Source organism: Echeneis naucrates, chromosome 1, assembly GCF_900963305.1.
Source record: "Echeneis naucrates chromosome 1, fEcheNa1.1, whole genome shotgun sequence".
Classification (NCBI taxonomy): Eukaryota; Metazoa; Chordata; class Actinopteri; order Carangiformes; family Echeneidae; genus Echeneis; species Echeneis naucrates.
The window spans coordinates 23,475,112-23,501,491 of NC_042511.1; the positions used below are offsets into that span (position 1 = coordinate 23,475,112).

The 26,380-nt window shown below is 39.7% G+C and overlaps 1 protein-coding gene across 1 annotated transcript in view; it reads right to left on the reverse strand.

Moving 5' to 3' along the window:
- Window positions 1–3,877: 3,877 nt before the first annotated feature.
- Window positions 3,878–26,380, reverse strand: part of hhip (hedgehog interacting protein) — a 32,565-nt gene continuing 10,062 nt past the window's right edge. Inside the window, exons 4-13 of the mRNA XM_029503082.1 lie at window positions 25,107–25,308; window positions 19,250–19,401; window positions 17,446–17,619; window positions 16,166–16,309; window positions 15,767–15,885; window positions 14,610–14,733; window positions 13,812–13,957; window positions 12,582–12,663; window positions 6,622–6,770; window positions 3,878–6,408 (exon numbers count right to left, since the gene is read on the reverse strand). Of these exons, the coding sequence (XP_029358942.1) occupies window positions 6,212–6,408; window positions 6,622–6,770; window positions 12,582–12,663; window positions 13,812–13,957; window positions 14,610–14,733; window positions 15,767–15,885; window positions 16,166–16,309; window positions 17,446–17,619; window positions 19,250–19,401; window positions 25,107–25,308 (1,489 nt within the window). The 3' untranslated portion in view covers window positions 3,878–6,211. The remainder of the gene's footprint in view (window positions 6,409–6,621; window positions 6,771–12,581; window positions 12,664–13,811; window positions 13,958–14,609; window positions 14,734–15,766; window positions 15,886–16,165; window positions 16,310–17,445; window positions 17,620–19,249; window positions 19,402–25,106; window positions 25,309–26,380) is intronic.

Sequence of the window (26,380 nt, forward strand, 5' to 3'; positions counted from 1 at the left end):
ATGGTGGTCCACATTTTGAGTAATTTCATTGTACCAGATTGACTTAAAAATCTGGTCATTTTGGGGCAAATCAAAAGTATTTGAATCATAGAAAAAGCTATTAACCAATTAGCCAATTAAAATCCACATTTTACAGAGATGCCAAGCTTTTCAAGTTTCCTTTTATGGCCTTCCACTGTGTGCTCCCTGCACGGTACGTTATGTTTGACGTCTTATTTATGAAACCTGAATGTTCAGCCATTGCGTACTTTCAGGAAAAGACAGTAAGTTTGCAGTCCTGTACAAACAGTGATGACAAACAAGGTGCTACTACCAGCGTCATCAGAGGCCAAAGACAAAACACTAAAGTGGCTAAAGCCTTCCTCTGAGTGCAAATTAAAACTGTGCTGACATTTTTTAAGTGAATAATGACGTTTCGAGTCAACACCTCAAACGTACCTCTTCTGGCCATCTATAGCTTGGGTGGTACAATAAAATTACTAAATGCGGACCACCATGTTTCAATAAATTATTTTATTGAACTAACCACAAAAAAGACAAGTCAGTCTTTCCCCCTCAGTCAGCCAGTCTTTTCTAACCCTGACGCTCCTTCGTCTTGTGTTCAGCAATCTCCCAACCTATGTCTGATTTTATTCCTGAGGGGGCTATGCCGATGCTCCATGATTCTCCATGAAGCCTGTAATTCATTTCATAAAGAGTTTGGTCTAAACCTGCTCTATATAAAAGGTGCCTTGATGTAACTTTGTTTGGTGCTATACAAATAAATCAGATTTTTTGATTTTTTGATTTGAGCATCCAAAGTTCACGTCCAAACGATCAGGAGTCAGTGTTTTACAATGAATTGTTGGAATACTCTGTTGATGGTCTGGTCCTTGCTTGTGAAGCAAGAAACAAACATATAGCAAAAATAAACCGGAACTAAAAGCCTAAATGAAAGACTGCGTAGAAGAAAGTGATGTCGTTTTTTCTCCTTGCTGATGGAAATTACTTCATAAATTTATAGAAAAAAAAATAAAATCATAGATGTATGTCTCATCTTTAAACTGTTTTCATATCACCTAAGGCGATCATTGAACAACATCCCACATCTGTGATATAATCAGCCCATTCCAGTCCATCGTGAGTTAGTGCTTAAGCGTCAACAGTTAGCTGCTCAGATCTTGGAATGCAGTGATATTGTTTACCATTTCATATAATCTATATATATTTATCGTGATGTGACAAAAAAAAGCAGTTTTTTGCCGACACAATGTTGGTATTAGTTCATAAACACAGTAACAGTAACAAGATTCTGCTGCGCTGTGCACCTGAATGAGTCATCACGAATGTGATTGGACGTGATTAGACAGAACGCTGGTGAATGGGCCACTGATTGTGAAGCATGAATGCAATGAGAGTGAACTTCTGTTGCTCTTCATAAAGAAAAATCACAGACATGTGATCTCATTTGTAACGCAATCCTTTAAATTTACAAAGGCTGTACAATTCTCAAATGTTATGGTCAACCAAAGATGCTGTCAACAGTTACAGTAGTTTCCTATACAAACAAGCTGTTCCACAAAAAAACCCCAAAAACAAACCGACAACAAAAAGAAAAAATTTTGCTGAATACCTACCAAACTCTTCTCTAATCTGACTTATTTATAATACGATGAAATGTTAAAACATATTTTGAATTGACATACTCCCATCATGTATGGCTGATGCAAACGAGTTATTAATCAGTTTAATCATCGCCATCTGTTTTTATCAGCCGTAGTTCTCTGAGGACCTAATGTGTTATTACAGAAAAGAAAGACGAGTCAATTCAACGTAATGAATTGTCCGCTTTGTTCTGGATGAGAAGGAAAAGTGTCTCCTTTTAATCACAGGCCTATTGTTTTTTTCTGCCTCGAAGCCTCCTCCTGTTACCCTATAAGTATTGCTTGCCCTGACTCTTTCACTCATGTATACAATATTATAGCATGTACTTCCAGCCATCTCAGTCCGACAAATATTTGGTACACAGGCTCCTCATGTTTATTCAAAGTACTGGGTTACACTGTTTGGGAAAGATAGCCAGACAAGGGCCCTTTGGGGAGGAAAAAGAAAACTATTCCAAATGAAAAGTAATGATTCATGCCACAGATAGTGTATAAACTCAAATATACGCTTGACCTTGCAGCACTATTGGACAGTTCCACTTTATGCAATTTTGATTGGATCTGAACAGTGCATAGACAACTTAGTATTGCATTACTCTAAATATGGCAGTGTGTGTGTGTGTGTGTGTGTATGTGTGTGTCTGTGAGAGCAGAGTGAGGTGGGTGGTCTCCACTCACTATCATTATACAACACAAAGCCTCATTGGTATTTCAAGAAGGAAATTAATATTGCCATCAGCATGGTTCTTGCGTGCGTGCCTCCGTGCATGTGTGCAAGTTTGCGTACTTCTGAAAAACGGAGTGGAGAATTTCCATTTCAAATGAGGAATTTTCAGTCTGAACTTTGATGCCATGACGCTGCATGACGAAATAACTGCCATCAGTCGACTCTGTCCCCGCTGTCAAATCTGCAGGCAGTGGTAAATTGAAAACCCTGGGACTGCAGCCACGTTGGCCCCAGTTTAACCTAAACATTTTTTCAATATCCTTCTTTACTCATTTTACCTGGCTGGAGGAAAAAAACCAGCACCGTAAATGTTGCAGCTTCCCAGTGTGGATCCTTGACCTCAGTACAGAGTGCCCATACATCTCATCACCATGTTTACTGTAATGTTCTTTGTCCGTACTGTAAATCCACCATGTTGTCTTACCCTGTATACATCATCCATTTCTTTTTTTCTCTGTTAAAGTTATTTGTTGAATTTTCTGATCATAATTCAATGTCTGAATAGAGACAGGTCGTTGAACAGCTGTGCAGACGTTAAAGCCTCCACAGGGAAACTTTAGAAGTAAAACTTAATTCAAACCATAGACTCAATTCACGGATGGTGTCCTAACCTCAACTTTTTTCTTTTACTTTGGAAATATGGTCTATGCTCTAACATGGGCATATGGGGCAAAGAAGGTTGGCTTGATTGGCACTTTTCCTTACTGGAGTGTCCCAGGGATCAATTCTGGGACCCTTCGTCTTTGCAGAACCCCTTCCCTCCGTCCAGTTTTTGACTGGCATGGCTTCCCATATCACTGCTACGTTGATGACACACGGCTTTACCCATTCTTTCCACTTGACAACCCCGATTTCTCTGTCTGCCTCTCTGACATGTCTGACTGGATAAAGAAACACCACCTCCAACCTAAACATCTGCTTCAGCACCCATCTGATGAAGCCAAGTTCAGTCACAAAGACTCTCTATTTGCCTTCTAAGTCATAAGCACAATTTCCTGCAGTCTTCAAGCTTCACCCATTTTCATCCAATCACAACCTGATATTCAGCCCATCACAAACTAATGGGAGGGTTATTCTCCAACAGACTACACATCTATACATTCACGTCTCTTATTAAAACCAGCGCAGCTGTTGCCTCATGGTCATTAGACAGAATGCAGTTTAAGGCTCTTCTGCATCTGGAAATCAGCGTTTACTTTTATATGTAGTCCGCGGACTGAAAGCTCCTGGCAGACAGTGAAAGACCTTGCGGTGAGATTTTTTTGTTAATTTCTAACATAAGAATAATGTGTGGGGGAAATACTTTTATTTGTGCATGTACAATGAACTGAATAAATGAATAAATTCACAGCAGCTCAGGTAAATAAGCAAAACATTTTCTCGAGCATACAATTTTATATGCTCTATTACTCTTCAATGGTAACTCATCTATTACTGTCCAAGCAACAAAGTACCAACAAAAGAGACGAGAATTTCATGCTATAAATTTTAATAGACATATTGATATTTCTGAAGAGAAACAAAGTTATCCCTAGTTTTATTTACAATACAGGAATAAAAAATAGTCACATACAGTACAATGGTAAAAACAACATAAAGAACTTAAATAATTATTTTATTTGTGTAACTACTTAAATAATGAAAATGGTTATTCTATTCACACCACGCCGTCTCAGCAGCTACAATGCAACTTCACATTAAGTGCTAAAAACATGATAACTTTCCATTTTACAGCATGAATTCCATTTTGACTCATTTAAACCAGGTAGAGTTGATTTATTTCAGCAAACACAAGCAAAGCAGGAGATGAACAACAAATACATTTTTTTTTTGGACAAACAACTTCAATTAACCATGATACTTGTTTTAACAACATAAAAGTCTGAAAGAAAGAACATTTTTGACTGTTTAACACAATAACTGATGATTTTGTTTTGAAGGCTTATTAAGACGGAATTAGAAATAGCGAAATATCAATTGTAGAGTTCTTATGAAGATTATTTGTTTCAGAGGAACATGCATGCTCTTGTATATGAGCGGCATCTGTATGGACACACTGTGGGCCCAGAAAATCCCAGTCTGTGTTTAACTGTTCTTTACTAATGCTGGCTGAAGTGTAGCATTCATTTTTGACATTTTTTCGAACTTGTGTCCACTAGACGGGTCCTCAGGTTAATGTCAGATCTGCTCCTCACAGATAACATCTGCCTCCACAGTGACCTGGTTACCCAAGAGATACTTTGATCATCTCAAAACAGAGACACGTTTCTGACAGTAGCAGTGAAACCATGTCAGGAAGAAAAATTAGATGGAAAACTATTCCGAATTACTCTATGCAGGCACAGACATGCATTACTTTTATACTGGAATAAAAAACCAAAACAGAAAGAAATGTATTCTTCTTAAAAAGCTGCATATATATATATATATATATATATATATATATAAAGTACAACATGAAATAACATGAACTGACGAGCTTAGTGTAAAACTGCTTTCTATAAACATCATTCTCTCCCATATATTATTACGCTTAAAAAAATAAACCCTCCTCTATGATAACAATAGTACTGCTATAGTTTTTTTTTTCTTTTTTCTTTGCAATGCTAAGTAGTACTTAGGTAAGCTCTATTGGAAATATACATCACTGCGCTATCTTTTCCCTTTGTAGTTTTAAGTTCAGGTTCAGTTTCAGTGTGTGACACAACGAAAGGAGTTTGTTGAATCATACCTTTGCTAGTGTGTGTGTGTGTGTGTGTGTGTGTGTGCCAATGTTAAACTACTCTCATTGCGCTTTCAATAAATGTTTAAATTCATTTTGAATAATAAAGTGAATGAAACAAAAAAATGAATACAGTGCATGGGAGCTAATAACTCCGTTCAGATTGTATGAAACTGGCTTTGACAAAGTACAATGTTCTCACTCAGTCGTTCGTATTTCTGTGTTTAGTAACAGTCCTCTGTTGAAAATCCATTCTGTACATTGCTAGCAAAAGAGTGTTGCAAAACAAAGTATACATCCTGTATACCGTGATAGCTTTTTATGACAATGTGCCCACAAACTAAATACATCATCAAAAGTGAGACGACTTGGTTTATCCGTCTTTTATTAGTGCCTTTAAAATCGTTTAGCACAAAGCTCTGTGGGCTCTCTGCGCCCCACAAGACTTCTCAGGTTTTTACAGCTGAAGATGAGGTTCCTTCAAAGTCTGTGTATTGTATGTCGGCAATTATTTTGCTGCGTTCTCAAGGGACTATGAGCACAAATTGGATATTTGAGCCATGCCACTCATAATTTGAATCTTTAGAGAACTCCTGAACAATCATCTGTCTCCGTTGCAATGCCTCGAACTCCATTTTCTGTGGTGGGGGTATAAAGTAAGGCAACAGATAGCCCCTGAAAAGATCCAAAGTCTTGGGTTGAAATGGACTGTTCCCGTGGAGTTTCTGTTCCTGTGGAGTCAGCCATGTGTGGGCGTTTGATGCTCCAGAGAGCAAATGTCTTGGTGGAACTTCCGTAACTTGGCCATGCTTGTCAGTCACCTTGCTGGTGTCTGCAGGACTGTCTGAAATGTAAACACAGCTTGGATGCCAGGCCTGGTGCTCAAGAGTGAGTAGCTTATCGGCGAAAAGACTAAGAGTTTAGTATGCTGATGTGGATGAAAAGCAGTCTGATGGGGATCCTGTGTGTGTATTTGTATTTATGTGTACATGCTTGTGTGGATGTGAGGGAGGTTAAGAGGCCATATTAAGAACACCTTGTTAAAGTCTGCTGGTGGTGGTAGGTAGATTTGTGTCAACTTGAGGATGACGATGGGGAGCAGCCCCCCTCTGCACACCCCTATACAATATAGCTGGTGAGATCTAAGAGGTACGAGGTCATATCAATGATGTGGTCCAGTATACCATCTTTCTCTTGGTCGTTGGGCATACCCCGCTCACTCTTCTCACACTGGGCTCCGGAGTAACCGCTCTTACACAGGCACTTGTTGGGCTCCATACAGACTCCTCCATTGCGACAGGCTGGTTCACATTTGGCTACGCCATAGAGTGAAAGATAAGGAGAACAGAGATATTCAAAAAACAAAGTAACAGAAGATGGGAGGAAACAAAATTCAAGTCCCAAAAGGTTGAATACTTTTGGATGAGTTCTAAGAACATCTGGGGCAGTCCTAGTAAGCATTAGTAAGAATTCATCCATGCTTGTCCAGGTGATACTACTCTGAAAGAAGCAGTTGCAGAGGTACTCACCAACTCGACAGAAAGGTCCCTCCCAGCCGGGGCTACAACAGCACTTGCCAGTAGGAGTACAGTGTCCATTCTTACAGTGTCTGGAACAAGCTGTCATCAGCAGCTCTGGAGGCTCCACCTGACGCTGGCACTCCTTGGGGGTATGAGGCCTGAAACAGTTGTTAAAAAGGAAGGAAAGTCAGTATGCAATGGATTCAAGCCTTACATGCCATGGAGATGAATTAGACAATGTTGGGCAAAGAATTAATTTAATATTATCAATGTTAAATTATTAATATGATGACTTCAGCCGTAGGAGAGGAGACCACGGCTGTGATTCTGACTCGGGCTTTTATTGCCTTTACAGCACTGGTGACATGAGGCATGAGTGAGATACAGCGAGACCAGAGGAAGCTGCCAGAGGAAGAAATGGAGAGATTGAGGGAGTGGAATCTCAGTTGGGAGGTGGAGGTGGGGGTAGTTAAAGATGTTCAATTGCTAAGTGTTAATTACCAAAATGGTTGAGACTGTTAAGTTGTGAGATGACTTAACAAAAACAAAGCAATAGTTTTGATTTACTTTTTCTAAATAAAAAAAAAACAACATTATTTTGGAATGCATGTACTTATTACAACCTTTTTTTTCTTTTTTAGTGATTATCATTTGTATTCCTTGTTTCTGTTATTAACTATCAGATAAGCTCATTCATTCAGGACATTTAAAAAATAACACATATACAGCAAAATAAACAAATGAATGAATGAATAAAAAACAAAAAAAAACAAGTAAAGGTAAATCCATATGCAGAGGGGCTGTTGCCAATATCTTAAAATACTTTGGTATTTTGTAACAATTGTACTATTATGTGACTTTGCCTGGTGCAATTAAGCCAAGAAGTGTGCTGTTGCAAATAATACACATCTTGATCATATCATGATCTTGCATGATATGCAAGGATTCACAATGTTTGTGGATAGTAATTTTGAAATAATTGTAGATGCAAGTTTTTAAATCTCTAAAAAGTCAAATTGTATTTTTTTTTCTTTCCAATTTGTCAGTGTATTGGCAGCTTTCCTATTATGTATATTGTCAGCTATTAGCATGCAAAGGATGAAACTACTGAATAAAACTATCCAGCTCAGACAATACCCATGCAAAGTGTGGAACTTTCATTATTTTGACTCATGCTTTCCTTGAATTCTTCCCACTTGAAGAGCAAAACAAGGCATAACGTTAACACAAGACTCCCACAGATATAAACATGAATTGGAAAATGCAGGCATGCACAAACACACACACACACACACACACACACACACACACATCTCCACACCATATGCGTAAAGTCTGAACACCAAAGAGACATATTGTGAACGTTCCATATTAAGACAAACATCCAGACACGCACATCAGCAAATGGGCTGAAACAACTATTTCATATCACGCTCTACAAATCTGGAAATAATACCGACGGAGCACACTCAAGTTCAAATGTGAAGAGTGGATTACTGGCCACACACGTTTGTCATACATATGTGTGTGTTTGTGGGGGTTATGTGCACGCACGCACACACACAACACACATAAATATATAGATGCTCGGAAGAACCATTGATGAATATCTACTGTCCATCACTACTCTTCAATGGTCAGGTGAAACCAAAATGGTCAGGTGGAGATTGCAATTTCTAACCAAGGAACTATTATAACTGAAAACTATACTATAACCAATCTGGGTGGTTATGATGACTTTGATTTCACTTTTAGATGCTCTCTTTATTCAGCTGAGCCACATCTGTTCTGACATTCACTTGTACAGTAAATTTTATTTTTGTTTTATCTACTGAAAAGGTTTGACACAAAGATGGATTGTAGTTTTTAGTTACTTGGTAGATAAATAACGGCAACAATGATTTTTGTGATAACATCATTTATTTAAGCATTTATTGAAGTAATTGTTTATTTTCCAGTGTGAAAAATGTTTTGCAAATGCTGTGACAGACACACTGACTGATTGCAGCGACAATACTTGGCTGTGTGTGTGTGTGTGTGTGTGTGCGCGCGCGCGCGCATTTAAGTTGCTTTAAATTTGGAGGGGGGGGTTGATTCCCATGCTCCCATCAGCACCCAACTCCAGACTCCATCCACACGGGCTTTTGTTGTTGCAGGCTGCATGTAGTTAAAAAAGAGCGAAGGAGGGAAGCAAGCAGAAAAAGAGGGAGAGAGAGAAAGAGTAAGAGTCCCTGGAGGATTGGGGGTCTGTAGCTAACACTGTTAATAGCAGGCAGGGGTCAGCAGCGCTACTAAACAGTTTGTACGACTGCCAGGGTGGCTGTGAAAACAGCACCTGCTGGTAGCGCCACTTGACAAAGGCAGCTGGGTCAACAGCCACTGTGGGAATTTATCAACTTTGGGAGGGGTGGTGTATGTGTGAGAGCAAGGGAGTGGGAGAAAGGCGACAGTGCTCACACATGAGGTAGTTACAACATAGAGGGAGATGACGATGGTGACAAAAATCAGATAAATAAATCCCAGATTGCATCATAAATACAATGAGATGGAAATTGAGCTAAACATATGGCTTCATGAAAGACTGAAATGATGAGAGAGAAACAGGAAAACTGATGCGGGTAAAGTGCATCATTCTGTTCAGCCTGTCTTCAGTCCTTACTAAACATTAACTATCTTAACATTGTCATCCATTCAGGTTTGGTGCCATCAGGTAAGTGCGAACGCTCTGTCTCAAATTTCCTGATCGGTTTGATTATTATGTTTTTCTGTGTGTATGTTTGTATGTATGTGTTTTGCTTGTTGGCTCACAGGGCCTGTTTGATTGACACGAGGTATATGTGAGAAAAGGGCTGTGGAGTGGTGTACATTGTGCGCACTAACAATGGCTTAATCAAACGGCCCAGTGTGGTCTCTTTTGCTGTTTTGTCATCTGACTCCATTGTTTGGGGGCGTCTTTTGTAGCTTCATTCCCTGTTTTAATTGTGCAAGAAATTTACTGTGTATTGTAGGAGCCAGGGCTATTCAGTGGGACTGGCAAGCAGCTTTGTCAAGGGGAGGACCACAGCAGAGATGCAGGAAGATTTAGGAGGGATAGGAAAATAAAGAAAAGGCGTTTTTCTGCAGCGTGCTGGGAGCGCAGCGCACGCTCACACAGGCTCACAGATGTGCATGTTCGTGTGTACCCACCACCCACACAGTAACATGGAGGCACACATACAGATAAATATATCCACAAACGAGTACCCGCAGTCTCCTTCCCCTGCACATCCAGTGATTTGTGACTTCCATGGCTAATGTAGTTTATAAAAAAAGGTCCCAGGACCCTATATAAAGTTCAATGTCCTTGTAAGGTCTCTGTTCACTGTAATTCAATCAGCCCAGCCTGCAGCTGACAAAACCTGATTGTGTGAAAAGTCTGTAGTAAAACAGCTTTTCTGTGGAGAGGGGCTGTGACAAACAGGCAAACTGCATTTTACACCAGAAATCAGCAAGAGGTCTGGCTCTATATGTAGCAGTCAAACTACTGCCAAGGACTAACTGTAGGAGCATGGCAGATTCTGCCCATGCAGAGATGGAGGGCTTTTGGAATTATGATATGATAAACATGTAACTTTATTAAATGGTTCCCATGGTGTATTGTATATACACAGTGTGACTGAAACAAATCCCTGTCTTGTCCTGTATCATAATGTCATTATGTTGTTTGTTAGAATGTTTCTTTTCTCAAAAAGAAAAGCATCTTTCTGGCATTATTTGTTCTTGGCATAAAAATAATGCTCTCACTGTATAAATAATTATGTTATTAAATGCAGACTCAGTGGGGCTGAAAAGCAGCCAAGCTTTCTAATGAATAGTATATGAGTAAAGAAAATCACAATCAAGCCAAAGTTTCACTCACTTTGAGGGCTACTGCTTTGTTCAATTCCTGTTTAATGCTCATGGCATGGAGGAAGTAAGAAATGTAATTAAGTGAGCAAAAACAAAACAAAAAGACATGAAACCTTCCATATATTTAGTATAATTAGACATTGCATTATCTACATCTGGATCTTTTTTTCCCTTTTTACATTTTATGTAAAGTAATGTACTTTTATTAATTATGCTTTGCCAATTCTTTAAATTTGGGATCAATACAAGAGAAAAATTAAAGGTCCAGTTACTCGCTATCCTGATCCTTTAAAAACATCTTTGGTCATCATATAGAGATAATGTGAATGGAAATATTGAAACCTCACTGCCATACCACAAACAAGCCCTATTTTGCTCTCTGCCTGTCTCTCTCTCTCCCTCATACGATCACACCACACGCATTCAGCATGTTTCAAAATGCATGGTGGCCTATTTATTATTGGAGGGGTACTCCAACTGACAAACAAATACCTAGAAATGAAGTCATCTGGCCAGGACATGTTTACACAAACACTGCTGAGGGATTTTATGGCTGATGTTTCCCTGTAAGCCTTTACCGCTTTCCCTAACAGTTCCTCTTTTCCCCCTCAGTGTTCCCAAACACACAGTTGATCAAAACACAGTGCTAGATGCTGTACTGGACCACAAAAACCACCATACTCTAAATCTCCCTTTCTGAGAGAGCTTTAGGGTCCAGATGTCCCTGCTGTATGGAAGAGGAAAAAGGGAAGGACCACCAGACTTGATAACGCGCTGAGGTCAGACACGTTAGCTACCCCATTTACTTTCCCCTGTCACCCTCACTCCATCCTCCCTGTAACAAGATCCTAATAACAAAGCCAAAATGTATTAGGAGTCAAGAATCCAACACCACAGGGTCTGCACAGACTAAACAAGCCCAGTTGATGGTGGAAAGAATTGTTCTTTGGGAGAAATGCGTCCACTGGCCATGCCAGAAAACATAAATATGGAGCAAGCCACCAGGGGCCCACTGAAACATCTATGGTGTAATTAATTGCGCTAATGCCTGGGTGGCACTGTCATCACCCAGGAATAATCAGCTGCGGATACATTTCTATTGTGATTCTGATACATGCAAATTTGCTCTCAGTTTGCTTCTCCCAGGTTTTCTGCCTCTCTTAATCAAATCTGACCTAGCTGAAAGAAATATTATTTGATTGGGACTTTTCCTATGCATTCAGTGAGTACACAACTGGACATGATCAACTTACTGACCTGAGCAGGCAGCCCTAAACCTGCCGGATCTAACTCTCTAAACTTTCCACAATAGCCTTGATAATGGGGGAGGGGGGGTGAAACCTAAGAAGTGATTGGTTTGAATTACTATGTCTGCTTATGTTTGCAGTGATTTCTTCGCTGCCAGCATAATATTTCAGACAGAAAAGATTATACATCCCTTCTGTATCGTGGGATGAATTCATGCCCCGTCTACATATTTCTGGTCTTGAGCGACAAATGTTTTTCACATGTATTTGGCTTTGCACAAACAGTTTATAAAGCCATCACTATCAGAATGATTTCTAATACTGTGATACATATGGTAAGTATTATGACATAGTGACAAACATACACACACATTTGAATTATGACGTTTCACTCACGCGCATGCTCCCTGCACATTCCAGGTGTTTGACATCAATTAATTAAGCATTTCTCCTGCACAGAAACAGACTGACTTGCACTATTCAAAGAAAAGTTGATGCCTGTTTTGCATGCAGAGTAACTGAACTCTTTTCCCCCCGATAAATCATTGAATAAAGTGTGCGATATGTTATATGTATGAACATGTGTATAAGTTTCAGTGTGTGCTTAAATAGAATTTGAAATGCTGTATGCTTAAATAAAAAAAAGGTCAACACTTTGAAATGGGATTATTTTACGCTCATCATCAAATAAATCCAACATGAAGTTAGTTCTCATTAGATAAAAACCGAGAGATCACGTTATTGTGCACATAGAACTATACCCCTCTACATAAACATATGATGGGGGCATAACTAAATATGACACATTCAAACCACCCCCACAAAAATTTGTACCTTTTGGGATCCACCAGCTTGTAGAGTTTCCCACTATGAGACTGTACCAAGCTTTTACTGCTTGCCAGTATGTAGACTTCGCCTGAAAAAGAGGAAGAGTGATATGGAAAAACTCAATTTGGATGATTTGCATAACACTCCACATAATGTACTGAATACTTCCAAAGTGATTTAGGAAATCCTGGAGGACACAATGAATGAAATAACACTCCAATGACCATGGCCAATTCTTTTGCAAGAATGACAAAAAGACAGGACACCAGATACAAGAAGATGAGAAGAATGCATGTAGGTAAAGCTTCTGTGGTGCTGCACTTGCCAAAGGACTTTAAGAAAAAGTTTAACGGGACAATTGGATACTCATGACTGGGAACCGGGCGGATAATTTAATGAGGAACAAACCCATGAGAAAATTCCATAAGGGGACAAATTGTAAACATATGTCAGTGAAGCCCATACTTTGGGACACACTCCTGATTCTTGAATCACTTACAAATCATGATCAAATGCTATGCAGGAATCTTTAAATACCTCATCCAATAACTCCAAAATCTGGCGAAACACATCAAACATATCTGATGGCTATGTGAGTGATCCGCATTACGTGTTTGTTGTAATCAGAAACACCAGAGTTGACACTTAATAATTCTGAATGTGTCTGGTGGGGGTCCAGCTGGTAAAATGATCTGTATTGTATTCACCCACTCACCTCAGCTCAGCCTATTTTGTCTTGCAACTGCAACACCCCAGTAAACAGTAACATATCTGCCTTGCAGGTGGCCAATATAATGTGTTGGTCATTGCTTTGCTACGGAAATGACAATTAATTGATAAGTGAAGGTATACTGTTTAATATTCTATTGGGAATTTGACATTCAGGTTGATAAAACCGGTATTACACTTTCCCTGTAGTTATGGATGTTACTTCCTGTTGGCTGCGTGTTTCTTTGCAATTTCCTTACATTTTCAAATGCTCTGTTAGAGTAAAATGTTATACACATCTTCTTAAATAACCAACTGGAAAATGTCCCACTATAATGTAGCTATATAAACCACTGATAAATATAGAAAAAACTGACGCATCATTTTGACATTCATCATATGGAGTCAATAATCCTTCATGATGTAAAACTTCACACAAAGCTGTTGTTTGTCTGGACATAGGGAGGAAGAAGCAAGCAAAGGAAAATCTGTGAAAATTTGAAGATTTCTAATCCATGCCCTACTGACCCAGTTCATCTTCTCCAAAACCCAAGATATGTCCCACGAGCATAGAGCCACAGGATCCAGCTGAGCCCAAGCACAAAGATTTTTCTTGCCACTGTTCGCCACTTGCTGATGTTGACAATGTAGCTTTCTGGAGGATCCTCAAGTTACTGAAGCAAACAAAGCACAAACAGTGGGTCAGTTACTACAGCCATTACCAATATATCTCATGCAGACTGTGAGATACTGTAAAGTGCAAGTATATCTATTAAATTGAGAAATACAATTAATTTTATTTGCAGCTGATTCGCTAAGTCACAGTTGAGATCGGCAAAAAAGGACAACTTGTACATCTCATAACATGGTTCATTGACCCATCTTCATGTCCCACATGGTGTTATTTAAGACCTTGGGTTTTGGTTTCAAAACAAACATCATGCAGGAGCCCTCACATAGCCACAACAATATGCCCCCAAATTGCAACGAGGTGCAGAATTAAACCACCACACATTGAAAACAAACTTATTTTACCCCACGTGCAGAGAATTTGGTGTTTACTTTGGCACATACCGGTGCAAAAGACACATTTTTCAGTGGGAGAAGAGAGGGAAGAGACATGTTGATCTCAGAAAAACTTAGATATTTCTGATAACTCATGATAAATTATACTTAAGCACCAGTACACCCTACATGAAGCTGAGGGCTCAGCTCAAGAGCACACGCAGTCTATGAAGGTCTACGAAAATGAAGATACAGCAACGTAACGTTCAGTTGCATCATACATCAGTACTGTTCCAATAGTCAGCCCTTTTTATTACTCACCCATTTTTATCTCCAAATACATAACTGCCATACAATCTTCTTGACTGGCAGCCCCTGTAGATGAAGCCTCCTACAGGTGGGGACCCTCCACTGGACTGCAGGTCATAGATAGAAGGCTCATTTTCTAAAGAACAAGGATGCAAAGGTCTTATTTAGTTGCTGCTTGTTATCTGAGTGCTGACTTAGTATAAGAATGAATGTAAAGTGGACAGTGGGATTGATGACTTCTTCAATTGCAGCCCACTTATGACTTACATGCGTATTATCAAAATTGGAGGAGATATACATTTTTTATTTGTAGTATACTTGACAGAGTCTTGACAAAGGGAAATATGAATGGAGATTTACTGACTGACTTTAAATTTACGATCCAAAATTTGGTGTGCTCATTTCCTGTAACTGTAATCACTTTGGATTTTGGACAACTTTGTCATTCAAGCATCAGGGATCTAGCTGAGTGAGAGGTGGTCTGACACAAGAACCAGCATTTAAGTGGGCAAAGAGATCAACGTTGAATAACTAAATTTAGGTTGCCAAACAGTACTCATTGTTTAGAAGATCACCAGCCCTGTGAAATTTAGAACACACAGTGGTCATTTGTTTTCTTGCAAAAAGATGTAGCCTAAGAGTTGTCAAGGTAGTGTTGTTATTGATTATTTTCTTAATGTGAGAAGAACTAGGCCCCTCTCAGCTGAGTTTTCAATAATCCTAAAACATCATCTAGACAGTTACTGTTGTTGACAGCTTTAAATCATACTGGTGGACACCATCTCACATTCCCTTGGCAAATCTGCACTCCACAAGGGGGGAAGCTTTCAAGATCACATCATTTTACATTTAACCTTCACTGTCTCTGCACTCAATCCGGTGTGTTTTCTGAACTTGTTGCCAAAACAGCATGTTCTTACAAAATGAAAGACATTTGTGAAAACAGATGTCATTTTCAGCAGAATAAATATGCAAGGTTATCCAAGAGGTTAATGGATTTTCATTTCTTTCTCAAGACGTAATGCCATCAACAAACTCAGGCAAAGGTTAAACTGAAGTTGTTTTTATCATGAGCTACATTAATGTTAAAGATAATAAACTCCCTCTGAACTTAACAAATGTAAATCTGACAAACATTTCTGTGAAATTTCATGGAAAATATAACATACCATAATCTTTGCCTTTTGTAATCTCCAGTATTCTTCCTGATGATGTGTTTTTGCCACTTGCATCTGTACATAGAATAAGGAGACTCCCATTGTCTGTCTGAAGCCGATCCACTGCACACCTAGAGTACAGAATACCAAGGATAAAACGTAAGAGGAAAATAAATTATGCCTTGAAACTAAGAGGCAAGAGGCAAGTTGCCACAAAAATTCCCAGAGTTTACAAAATAACTAATAACTAATTTCTATGAAAGCAACATTTTTTTTTTGACTCATGATAAAAATTTAGATCAGTTGCAGGAGCTCAACTTTGTATGGTGGATGGTTTTTCTAGGATTTTTGCCCATTGGTAAATTCTCAATTATGATGTCGCTGAAGTTTCTCATTAAATGTTTCACTTACCTGCCTGGGTCATGTAATCCATGAGCAAATATTTCAGGGGGCTGGTTGGTGCTGTTGAAGTAGGGGTTCTTCCGTGGTATGGAATATGGTGACGTGCAGCAGTCAGTGTCCACATCTACTCTAAGTACCGACCCTGTGAAGTCACTGGATTCAAACACAAAAAACACCTTCACAATAGAGCTGGGCGGTATGACCAAAATTCTATATCACCGCATTTACTCCGGCTTCACGGTATTTCACTGTATTTTTTTCATGCATGATTCAGTGTTGAACACATTTTCCACCAATTAAGAGAAGATTTACTGCACATTGGCTAAGAATAGCTTATTCCAATCCATGGTCATGACTTTTGAGCATTGTGCACAGGCCTGGAGTGGCTAATCGGGAGGACCAGGACGATTCCCGGTGGGCCGGTCTGATGTTTGGGCCGCAAGGGCCAACTTACTTTTACTTTTGTTTATTTTTATTTATTTCATGGCATTGGGTTGAAATATATCACGTATGCCGCCTCTGCTGGCAGCTTATTTTTTTATTTTATTTATTTATTTTTTTTACAGTCGCGCACGTAACCATGGGAACGTAACACATCTGTTCTCGTGCACACCATGGATGTTTAAGGAGCGCACACGGTCAGTGCAGGGATCTAAAGTTGGCCGATCTGAAGCGTGAAACTCCAGAACTGAAAATGAAAACTCCGGCCCTGATTGTGCACAAGTATTAATAGCCTACAGGTTTGCACGGCCCCACAAAGTGCTGTCCGTTCATCTGTCCTTTAGCTTTGTCGGTTTTACCTGATGGTGTGGGAGCTGCAGATTTTAGTTTCATAGCTACATATGACCTTTACAGCAAAAAAAAAAAAAAAAAAAACATAAAAATCAATATAGTATTCAGCGAGTTCAGATTGATTAAGTGCACTGACAGTTCATTGCGCCTACCAAACATATTACACCGACTGGAGCAGGTAACCGGTCCAAGATGTCAGCAGCATCTACTCTTTACATCTATGTCCACCACGCTCAGTAACTCCACTATTTCTGCTCTGTTCAATGCATGTTCAGTGAAAATGGTCCCCTGTGAAACTGTTGATCAACACGCTGTGTTCTGGACATGTTTAGGCTATTTAAACTGGTGAAACAAACATAAAGCATAAACATAAACACAAACATAAAATCCAGTTTTCGGTACAAACCGGTATACCACTCAGCCCTACTTCACAAGAGTAAAAACTAGTAATTAAACCCTTGATCATTTGTACACAAACCTCTGATTTGTGATCTCACCTGAGTCCATCCATTTCCTCCATGTCATCCAGGGTGATCATGCCATCTCCCAGGATGATATGCAAAAGACCATCAGGGCTAAACAGCAGTTGGCCTCCTAGGTGCTTCCTGTGTAACTCTGCTACTTCTATAAGCACCCGAACTGTCCTGGTGTCTACTTGGTTTGGGTTTTTCCTGAGAAAAAATTAAAACTTCACTGTCATTTGGTTCCTGTCATGAAGTTTCAAAATTTGTGATTCGTACATGTCTGAAATATTTCTATACATAGATGTTGCCATACAGTCTTATAAATATTTAATGCTATTCACCATAGTAGGGTCTTGCTAAGGGGTGTTTGTGTGACCCACAATTGGTCTACAAGTGAGTCTTGAAATGTAATGGTTTAAAATATACAGATTAAGATATGATTTTATAAAAAAAAAACAAATGGTCTCTAATTACTTTCAAAAATAAGTATGTCAGTGTGTAAAATCAGTATTTGAAGATGGCATGTGCACATTAGTACAGTACGGAGCACAGGCATGTCTTTATTTAACGGTTCTTTGCTGTAGTAACCAGACGAAGTAACTGTTGCAGATCTGAAACCAAATGAGCTCTATTACTGCATGTACAGTGCATAGTAAATAGTATCACATTTATAGTTTTGCAAATGGTTCTTCCATAAGATAAACACATATATATCATAAATGTCAGCGCTTTCTCTTATTCATTGTAGAAATCTTATTAATGTTTGTATATATTGGCCAATGCATAAGTGAGTGTCTTGCCTGGATAAAGCACTGGGTAAAGTAATACCATGGCGTCAACAGGAAATGCTGACATGACATATATAAAAAAATCCAACATGTAATGAGTTTAAAAACTCTGGTTGTCTGGAGACATTTTGTCTACATGTATTGCAGTAGCCCATTAAAGCGAAGACAGTGGGTGGAACTCTGATGATGTAACACAGGTTTCAAAATGTTGCACAATTCCTTGGTGCAAAGTGAGGATTTGGCTTCACAGTATCAGCAACAAATATCTCATGATGTGTTATTTTGAGTAGTTCTGCAATTTTTAAAAAGCAGTTGCCAAAGAAAAAAGCACTCTCCTAAACTACCATCAGATACCTTAACTGTCATTTTGCTATTGGACCCTCAAATTAAGGACTATTCAATGCAGTTAGCAAGACTGTATGCCAAGACTGTAATTAAGATTATGTCATTAAGTCAAACATACAACTGTGATTATGCAAATTAAAGTGTAACACTTAAACATGTATGTGAGGAAAGATAGTTCTCTTAATCATGGGTCATTGTCAAGGGAGTGTTAAATATCCACACAGCAAAAGACAAAATACAGCTGATATCAAGTTGAGTCTTGCAAATAAACAGGCATTGCATATTCAGCAAAACCATGAAAGTCAGTGTGACCTACATTCTTAATCCCCAGAAGACTTTTTTTCTCTATTGCAACTTTAGAAAATTCTCCATGATTAACATGGTAGAATTACGTCTAATCAATGTTGTTGGTTTGAATGACCAATAATATAGATCCCGGATTCTGTGTTCAGAGATTTTTTTCTCTCTTTCTTAGAGCATTAAAATTACAATTACACTCTTCATTAATAGATTATCAAAAGCATGTACTGAATTGCAGATGGTGAGAATTTTCTCTCACCTCATTACATACATTTACGACTGACCACATTGTAAAATGCTGTTTGCCTCTGAACTGGAGTTTGGAGAAGTTGATGTTTTGGTGTCCTTTCAGGCACTTAGCAACCAATGTTCGACGTAGATTTAGCACACACTTCTCCCATTACCTTGAAACGGTGTATTCCACCACACGGAGAATGTGGTCGTGTGGTCCAATGGCCCAGCGCTCTTGGTTGGTGGTGTAGGAGACATAGAGCTTGCCATTCTTCTTGTAATTGGGGTGGAATGCCAGGCTTAGCAGGCCCCTTTCATCTCCACCCTGCAGTCAGATGAGAAACACAAAAGATTCAGGAGTTAATTATGTCCCTCCTCGGCTTCTGCTCGGCTGTGTGGGGCTGGAATCACCCCCCTTGGTCATCTTCATCATCACCAAGACCACTACATGCAACCCCTACACACCCATCTCTCCTCCCACCCCCCCAACTCTCTAATCCCCTTTTTTTATTTATCCATCACATTCCCTTTCACACCCCTGCTATTCTCTCATTCTTTCTTTTTCTATCCTTGCCTGTTTCACTTCACACCTTCACCAACCTCCTTGAATATACCATTACCAACTATTATAAAGCATTTGACTCTGAGTAGAACTGCACCTCCTCTACTACCCCGCCTTTGCCCAGTCTTCTCTTGCAGCCTGGTTATGTGCGCTTGTCCTCAGGGTCGGGGGCCCCTGTGACGCCCAGGCCCTCCCGGTGGCCTCCATTGTGAAGTGATTTGTGTGTGTAATCTTTGGGGGATATCCGTGAATGCTACGCTGAGTGGCTGAAAGAATTTATTAGCTCACTCACAGTTCATAGAGAGCACAAAAGTGCAAAGTGCTTCGGTCCATGCTTTTTGCTCCCCATCCCCTCGCTCTTCCCTGGTTTACACAAAATCCATGCAAATTTCAAGGCTTGGGTGGGGGGTGGGGGCTAGAGGGGCAGAGTAAAAGAGGAAAAAAGAAAACCTAAACAAGGAAGAAGCTGCCAACTCCCACTGTCTTGGCAACATGTTTAGAAAACATCTAAATTGCTTGTGTAATATGTAAACCTTTGTCTCACCCCGGAGGCAGCTACATCAGTTGTCACTACCCTGGTGGTCCTCTCATCATAGTTAGCTGTAATAATCAGCTATAGCATTTCATTCCCTAGGCAAGGCAAGCCAGGTCGGCCTTTTATTTATGTTGTACTCTCCCTCACTATTTCTTCTTGACAAAAGAATGAACAGAATGCTGGGCCTAGGTGTGAAGAATGTTTATAAAGTGGTCCCTGTGTGATTGTATCCCAAAACAGCTTTTTTTTTTTTTTTAAACTTCAACTTCCAGCAATGTACTAAACAAGAAAGAGAGTTATCCTACTTATGCCAAACAAAGACACACTATGTCAATTAATGCAATTAACGTAGCTGCTTCATCCCTCAGGTATTCCCTCAAAAAAATTTGTTCAGAATAAAAAAAACTACAGTGGCCAGCTCTGAATAGGTGTAGCCAAGCCAAGGAACACACATCATAAATTGGTGCACTGAATCTCCTAGTTCTGTATGGACTGCATTAGGCCCTGCCCAGTGAAACGCAGCAGCAATGACACAGGCCACATGTGAATGCAAAAAGGGATGACTCTTTGGGAAGGAATGTATTTGAAGTACCAATGAGCAACAACAGAGGCCTGCATGATAAGCCACAGGGGTTCTATAAATCTGAATATAAAGTGAAATGTTGTGAAAGTTGACAAATAAATCTCCACCCCAAAAGGCAAAGTTCCTCTGCAAAAATTTATGAGTACTACTAAATGTCAGATCATTGAAGTCAAATAAAAAACGAGTTATGTGGGAGTGGATGCAGCAAACTATACAGCTGCATGTTAGTCAGAGCAGAGATCAGTACACTTCGCTGAAGAATGTCAAAATTTTCATCTTGCGAAGAGAAATATTCCACCTCACCTTCAAATACTGGATCCATATGTTCCGAGCTGGCGATGCAATAACCCACGTTCTCAAAATAAACTCACCATGGGATATTGGTCAAAAACCACATTTCCAAAGAGACCTAACCCAGAACCAAGGGATGGACCACCAAGATACACGATGATTAAATGAACTGAAATATTAGCTTCCTTGCATATAACTAGCTTCTTCAGCAGCAGAGCTCGCACCAGATGCATAGCAAACTAACACTGCATGAGACAGCCCATCAAATAAGATACTTTGATTAGTGAAAGACAAAGTGCCGACCTGAGCTCTGATCAAGGCAAAACTCATACGAAAGCTGCAGTAAGATATACTTGGCACAGCACAGCAGAACTAATTCAGTATTCACAACAAGCTCGTGTACAGGTATAACATAAAGTTAAACTGGTAGTTGAATTAACATGAAGAAATGTTAAGATGCAGGCTCCAAGGTTCTGTCATGTAAAGCACATTTATTGTCTAGTTTTCCTGTTGGTATGAGTAGTTCTAAAGATTCAAACAAGTTGCTGGTTATAGTGCTTGCCATTTCCAAACCTCAGCTCAAACCACACAGACTACCCAGCTGCGTCATCTTAAAACACATTCCATCCATTTCCCATCTATGTCTTTTTTATGTCATCATTCCTCTACAGCTGGTAAGGGGTTTTGATTGAATCTCTCGAGGTATTTTCTCTTCATTTTTCACAGGCACCTGCCTCTGCATTCCTCTTTTCCCTCCAATTCTGTTCTCTGGGGCTCCAGATTTGGCACTGTTAAAGTGTTGGCATTATTCCACTGAAAGCTGGGAAAACGAGGTGCAGGGAAGAGGAGCGGTTGTTATCTCACATCTCACAGTGCATTACATAGAATGCTGACCCCGTGAGTGACAGAAGTAGTGACACAGTGACTCTGTAGGGGTAGCTGTCTTTGAGTCCTAGATGCATGTTTTGATCCTTCTTTGCTGGCTCATGGGCATTCTTCCAGCAAAACACATTACACATGAGTAGATTGGCGCAAAACAATGTATATGCCCTTCACTCAAAGATTACCTGAAGCATGTACACTGACACCTCCCTCACACATAGACAATGCACACATGCTGTGTGTAGTACTCCCTATTTTTCTCTTGTGCAATAACAATCACACAGTCAAATATCCATTGCAACCCCTCCACCTGTTAATACAAATATTTTATGGAAATTACACAGTGCTCCCATGATACAGCAATCCACCCACTAACCAAGAATGAAATATAATCCATCATCTGAGCAATAAACTTAAACGATATGGTCTTTTTTGCCTGTGACATTTATGTAAGCACTCCAGCTTTCACAAGCAGACATCCCACTGTCTGAGGATAAAAGTGAGATCAACACGAGTTTGACCTCACCCCTGCCTCTAGGCAGGGTAAATACTGAAAATGAGTAGAGCCACTTAATTTAGTCTGTATGGGAGGAGCCTTGAGACTCTGATGGCCGCAGACAGTGCAGACCAGCAGACAGAAGAAACAACATGCTGTGACGTATTTGTTTAAGCAGTGAAATATTTTATTGGAGTCCCCTCCCCCCACACAGGCTAAAACATGTCAGTGGACTGTCAGCTTCAGGGTGCTGCTCACAGATGTCTTCATTTATAACACTCACATGCTGTTCTAGAGCATCTTTGCTTAATCTGTACAGTGGAAATCACCGTCAATGTTTAAACAGTAGTTGAGGCTTCATGTCCAAGTCTATGAAAAATACTATACACTATACATTACATAATGTAGGGAATATTTACATGTATGTCAAATACAATCTTTTTTTTACTTTTTAACTGTTGTCTTAAGAAGAACTCCTACCAAGTTCAACAAAAGGATAATCATGTTCAACTAGTTGTTATTTACATAAAATACTTTTATGCTTTATGCAAATTTTGTGTGCTGGGAATTTTGCCCTCCAACAATACAAGTGGAGACGAACACTACTGCTTTAGAAGCAAACTAGCTAGCTAACTAACAGTAAAGAAGAAAAATCATAAAAGAATGCTAGTTAAAAAAAAATATATATTTGACGAACATGTTTGGTAAAGGTCAGGGTATGTGTGTAAAACTGAAATATTGGTAATGAAAGAGAAACTGATTTTTACAGCTCCAATATTATTCTTGTTTTGGACAAAAACAATCTGCTTTGCCCTGTTTAAAATACTATTCATGCATAAGCTCTGCCCATTATCCCAAAAAACTATGGCTACTCAACCAGGCTGGAGAAAAAAAACTGTTATGAGTAGTGTGAAAGCGAATTGTGCGTGTGCATGTGTGTGTGTAGAGAGATAGAGTTTCAGGAGGAGAACACCCACAGTGTCGGAAGGAGCCCACACTACTACAGCACAGCATTGTTTCTGTGCAGTTCGCCTTAATTGGCACTGAGGGGATCCATGGAAGGAGGAGGTTTGAGGAGCAGGAGGAAACACAGAACATTACAATCAAAGCATGTGCATGGGGCCAATGATAAACCTGTTATCTGCCCTGTCTCCAGGGTGCAGGGTTCCTCTCTCTGTATAAAGGCAGCTCCATCCTGTTGATGCTGCCAGTAAACACCTTACCCCCCCCGGTCCCGGTCTCCCCTCGGTCCTGTCCACCCCATGTGGCAGGCAGCCTGTTCTGGCAGCAAACATCACAGAATAGGACTCCTGGGGCATGTGGGGGATTCAGCCACATCTAATTGTCATAATGATGACTTTATCCACAACCAGTTTGGATTGAAGGATGATAAGAAAGCCAAGCAGATCAGGGAGAGCATCCTGCAAGAGGCAGTTGCATCTTCAATTGCTGTGCTCCGTTTGACTCCTTGTAAACAAAGGGTCTTGTCAGTGGAGGAGCAGGAGGCATGCGTGATAGATAAACTTCCTGACTAGGAGTGTGCCCCCAAACATCCCAGCTACACCATCTCCTAATGCGATCTAAACCATTCCAGAACCATTTTTGGATTCAGGATCTGTGATGCAGCAATGATTGTGGATAAAAAATAAATATCAATATGTAACTTTGCAAAAAGACTAAAATGCCTTTGGGACTTATGAGTTATTGCAAAAGAGATCTTGAAGCACCCGAACATGTCATATTACAAACACCTCATGTGGACGTCTCGCAATAGTTTGCAATGTTCTGACAAAGACATTTGAAGAATTAGGATCACAGCATAGTGTTTGTTGACACACATCTACTCTATGATGTCTGATCTCTGATGTCCTTCAGACTTGAAAGGTCAAGATGAAAAAAGATACCACCTTAATTCATTTTTAATGCCTATTTATTCTTTCCATTTAAAAAACAAAACTAGAGCACATGTTTATTTGCCCCCTGACACCTTACCCTGGATCAGGTCACGAAAATAAGGTAAATGCTACTCTCTTTTCTTTTGGATCAACACAGTGTACGTAACATTTCTTTACAGAAGAGCATGCAAGGGAAAACCTTTATCACAGGAATCCAATAAAAATACTTTGGCTGACATTTAAGATTGCAATTTAAACCTGAGAGATAGCCATTCCACTCATCATGTGGGCTATTGAATAAGTCACCAATATAGTAGCACCCTTAAAGGAACAACATGGGAGAAATAAGGAAAGCCATTAAGCAATCTTGTGAGAATTAGCAGAAAATGAATGCTGTGAGCATGATGGGTGCTGTACATACAGTTAATTAGTAGGTAATAGCGTGATGATTAGCTGGGCCAGATTTGATGAATGACTGCTTTCTTGGTATAATTACATAATTGAATGCTAATGGTGAGCAGGCACCACTTTCAAGGGGTTTGTCTTGGCTGGAGATGTTCTTCACGCGTTTACATAGGTGCACACAGTTGCACTTTAAGGACTAGGGTTAAGTCACATTACTCTACTCCCTATCATAGTAATGCGTCACAAAGAAAATTCACACTCCAACAAGTTGCCTGTTCTCTTTCCTGTTTATATCTGAGCTATAATTACATGCATTTTTGTTATACTCCTAGTGCAATTCTTTCAATAGAGTTTAAGTGATGAAGGCAGTCTCATTCCTACCTTTAGACCACTCTGCACCAGCTTGTGTATATCCAGGAAGGGTTCCTTCATTAACTCGAGGTCATGGTTGAGTATCCTGACAATACCCTCCCTCTCCAGGACAAACAATCGCTGAGATCCATCCCCACAGTGCACCACAGCCACCGGCTGCCTTAGACCACTCAACACCTCCTGGGCACAGTAGCAGTTGTGTTTGTGTTTCCTGGGTAACAAGTAAAATACAGAAGATCAGGGATCAATGGTGGTGAGGGGCATGAGAAAATAGGAAGTAGTAGCATATAAAAGAAAGCTCTGAAGTGACCAGTGATAATACATGGCACAGCTAACACATAACTATCACGTAGCATTCTTATGTGTAGTTATTTTTATGGCATTATCAATAATTTCCCATTGATGCTTTAAATGGGTAGGTAGATCCCTTTTACCAAGACCTGATGAGGTTTTTCTCCACTTGCTCCCCTAATTTACTAGCAAATTAATTTGGCAACTTACCATTCCTCAATGTGAGGAGAAAGAAGAGGAGTGGGTGTCACTTGCTATCAAAAATCCCACCATTTTATGTATATGCATGTATGTACGTACCAACTACTATCAGTTGCTCTTGTTCTGAGCAATTCTTATGATTTTTGTTGGATAATTGTGAATGTTTTGTGCTGTGTATATGTATCGGGTCTGAATTCTATTTGTATTTATTAAGTGCAGCAACACAGCTTGTATTTTCAGTCATTTCGAGAGATAGCATAGTCAAACTATATACCACTAATTCCCAATCTGCACCTATAAAATACTGCACAACATGAATTAAAATATTGAAAACTTTTATGACAGGCTATATATTAATTTGTCTTGTTGGCTGCATGTTTAGGCTGTGAAAGTCATCAGCAATGTGACAGATTATATTGTAAGAATGCATTGGACACATATTTTATTCAGAGCCATGGGAAATTACAAGACCACAAACGCGTCATTCTCCTCGCTGCATCTCTCTCACAACCACCTGTTCTCTGGCTTTCCATCTTCATTCAAAAATAGCTTTGTTCTCAAAGGACACTATCTGAGCATGTCAGTGCTATCTTTTTCAGAGAGTTGGCAGAAGTGGTGCAGGAGGATCACACTGACCAGTCCATATCTCTTCCCCACTGTGCAGGTATCTGACTAACCTCTAGAGACAAAACTCTTGCAGATTTTCTTGCATTTCCATAACAGAACAAATGATACTAGCCTATAACTAACTGAGACAAAGCACTTATACCATATGATGAGGAATTCTTTCT